The sequence below is a fragment of the Plectropomus leopardus genome, unplaced genomic scaffold (genome assembly GCF_008729295.1).
Source record: "Plectropomus leopardus isolate mb unplaced genomic scaffold, YSFRI_Pleo_2.0 unplaced_scaffold14206, whole genome shotgun sequence".
NCBI lineage: Eukaryota > Metazoa > Chordata > Actinopteri > Perciformes > Serranidae > Plectropomus > Plectropomus leopardus.
The window spans coordinates 1-3,045 of record NW_024615176.1 but is presented as its reverse complement, the minus strand read 5'-3'; the positions used below and the strand labels follow the sequence as shown (position 1 = coordinate 3,045).

Sequence of the window (3,045 nt, the reverse complement as noted above, 5' to 3'; positions counted from 1 at the left end):
CATTAGTAACATGAAAAATAAGGATATATACCACCTGAGTTACACATTTTTATTTAATTTTATTTCAATTATTTGTTAAGGAGAGCGGACAGGTTTTTCTCCTCAGAGTGATCCCTCTCGTCTGTCGGTGCTGTCTCTGCAGCTGTAGTCCCTTCACTTCCGGGACACCTCAGCTCCTCCACAGTGTGCTCTCCTCCCGGTGCTGCGGGTGTTTTCTCCGCGGGCTCCTCTAACCTCAGCTCCGGCTCCACATCCGCCTGACAGCCGCGGCTGTCTCCCGCTCCTGACCCGAACAGCGAAGCGGAGCTCCGGCTGGGTCTCTCACCGTGCTCCGGGCAGCTAGCTGGGAGGCTAGCGGAGCGTTAGCCGAGCAGGCGGCGGGGTGAAGGCTCGGTCCGGGCGGCGGCAGAGGGAGCGCAGCATGGCCGGAGGGAAGCACAGCCAGGCGGCCGAGGAGAAGGCAGCGAGCCGGAGTCAGAGCGAAGGTGAGCGGATCCATCCGGGAGGGAGAACCGGGGGATGGGTTAACTTCATACGGCCCGCACAGCTCTGAAACTAGGGTTACTGGATTAGACACGCAGCGGCAGCACTGGTGTGGTGATAATCTTTAAATATTTATTAATATTCTGTTGATTTATTTAAAATTAAAATCAGACTCTCTCCCTCTGCGGCTCCGTGCTAACGCCCGGGACGGTTAAGCTAAGCTAACTAGCGGCTAACCAACCAAACTTAGCTGACTAAAAAAAGAGGGTCATTGTTCTGAAAAGTTAACCACAAAGTTAACTAGCAGACAGATAACTAGTTTTTAAATAGTAATACAGGTGTTTAATAACTAAATAATGTATCCTGATTTATTTTTTAATAAAACTATCTGTTGTTATGCTGGCAGAGCTGGAGGCTAACGTGGCTAGGCTAACTCCACCGTTTACCGTGTGTAGCCGGTTTGTGAGCGGCTAACGGGGCCGTCGGGGTCGGGGTGTGTTGTGGTGGCGCTCCGCGGAGGCACGAGCTAACGGCTGATGTTAACACACCGATAAACAGGTGTGTTACAGGTGAATAACCCAGGTGGGTGTCAGTGAGGAGGGCTGCGCCGTCACAGGGCTGCAGCTGGTGACGTGGAGGGTTTGTTCAGGTGGGGTTAGTGTGGTCAGGACACACACACACACACACACACACACACACACACACCGGGTCACACCTGTGCGGCTGCAGGTAACTCAGAGGCTTTGTGGTGTAAAGTGTCTTCAGGTTTGTCCACATTCATTCAGCAGGATGTCCTAGTTCGTCAGATACCACACAGAGGGACAGAGAGGGGACACAGGACATTAGGACGTTTTTAGGATTAAATGACGTTTGTAGGATTTTAGGACGACTTTAGGATCTTTGGATGTTTTTCAGATATCAGGACATTGGTTTGGATTTAAGGACATTTTTTGGATTTTAGTACGTTTCTAACATTTCAGAAGGTTTCTAGGATTTTAGAACATAAAAAGACGTTTCATGGATTTTAGGATGTTTGTTAGGATTTTGGGACATTTCAAGAATTTCAGGATGGTTTTAGGATTTTAGGATATTTCTAGGGTCGTGGGTTGTTTCTCAGGTTTTAGGGCATTCCTGGAATTTCAGGACACTTCTAGTATTTAAGGACATAAGTGTCTTATCTGTGTCCTCTGTCGGGGGTATGGGGGATCCTCCTCTGGCTCTTTTTGTGAGCAACAAGCTCTGTTTGATGCTGTTTTCGTCGCTCTGGCACCTTCTGGAGACTAAAAGGACAAAAACATTTCCCGGCGGACAGTTTCCTGAGATCGATGTGAGATTAAATCATCTGTCAGTTTAACAGACTCTGTAACAGACGGAGCTGTCGCCGTTTCCTTCTTTGCTTTTGGACATTACAAGATAAACAGGACATAATTAATTGGACATAATAGTTGAAAGTGACTCCACCAACACGCATAAAACAGCCTCATTACAAGGTCACGTGACACAATAAGATCCGCTCAGCTTCTCCAGCGCGGGAATGTGCGACAGCCCGCTGTTTTTCTCCGGTGAGGTTTTCCGTTAATGAAATTAAAACTGCCTTTTTTCTTAGAAATAAAAAATCCTCTGATCATTCATTGTTGTTAAATGATTCATGAAATGTTTTCTGTTTATATCTGTTGAAATTATTTTGTAGGGATGATTTTTTTTCACCGTCTAAAGCCAGGCTCAGCCAAAAGAATGAATTTGACTTTTTTGTTAAACAGAGATGCTAACATAATAAACTCTCAATATTTGTGAAATTTAAAAAAGGATGAATATTCACTGTTGTTAACACCATAAATTTAACCCTTTGAAATCAGATTTCTCTCAAAAAACGTGGAAAGAAAGGCTGTTTGACAAAAGTTACAAGATGTTTCTTTAGGAACACTGAAATTACCCCAAAACAGATGTAATTATTTATTTTCTGTAACAGATTTTTAAATATATAATTAGAGCTCTACATTTTGATTGTTTTTTGAGAATTTTCAATGTTTATTTTATTTGATTTTATTTTGCATTTTTTGCCAAGTTGCTCGTTGCCTTTTCCCTGATGTCTTAAGAAACCAACTTGTTCAGATTTTAAAGGTTAAAATATATAAAATATAAAACATTTAAAATAAAGACGTCTGAACGCTTCGCAAGAAAACTGATGGCTCAAAGAGTTAATTTTTGTCCGTTATATATTTAATGAAAGAAATTACATCCGTATGATTATTCATCACCTGTGGGTCAGCGTCCGTAACGATGAAACTTTCAGAATCATTAAAATGACATTAGTAAGTTTTGGTGTTTTGGCGTTTGTCTGCAGCGAACAGGAAGTTGAAGTACATCAGTCTGGCCGTGCTGGTCGTACAGAACGCGTCGCTCATCCTCAGCATCCGATACGTACGCACGTTGCCGGGCGACCGCTTCTTTGCGACGTCGGCCGTCGTCATGGCGGAGATCCTGAAGGTCCTGACGTGTCTGCTCATCATCCTGCTGCAGAAGAGATGTAAGTGTGACACACACACACACACACACACACAC

The 3,045-nt window shown here is 44.1% G+C and overlaps 1 protein-coding gene across 1 annotated transcript; it reads left to right on the top strand.

Moving 5' to 3' along the window:
• Positions 1–125: 125 nt before the first annotated feature.
• LOC121964144 (UDP-galactose translocator-like) lies at positions 126–3,016 on the top strand (the record flags this gene model as incomplete). The annotated part of the gene is made up of 2 exons (XM_042514363.1): positions 126–485; positions 2,828–3,016. Coding segments are annotated over exons 1-2 (253 nt in total), but the record flags the coding sequence as incomplete, so codon positions are not given.
• Between the last annotated feature and the right edge of the window lie 29 nt (positions 3,017–3,045).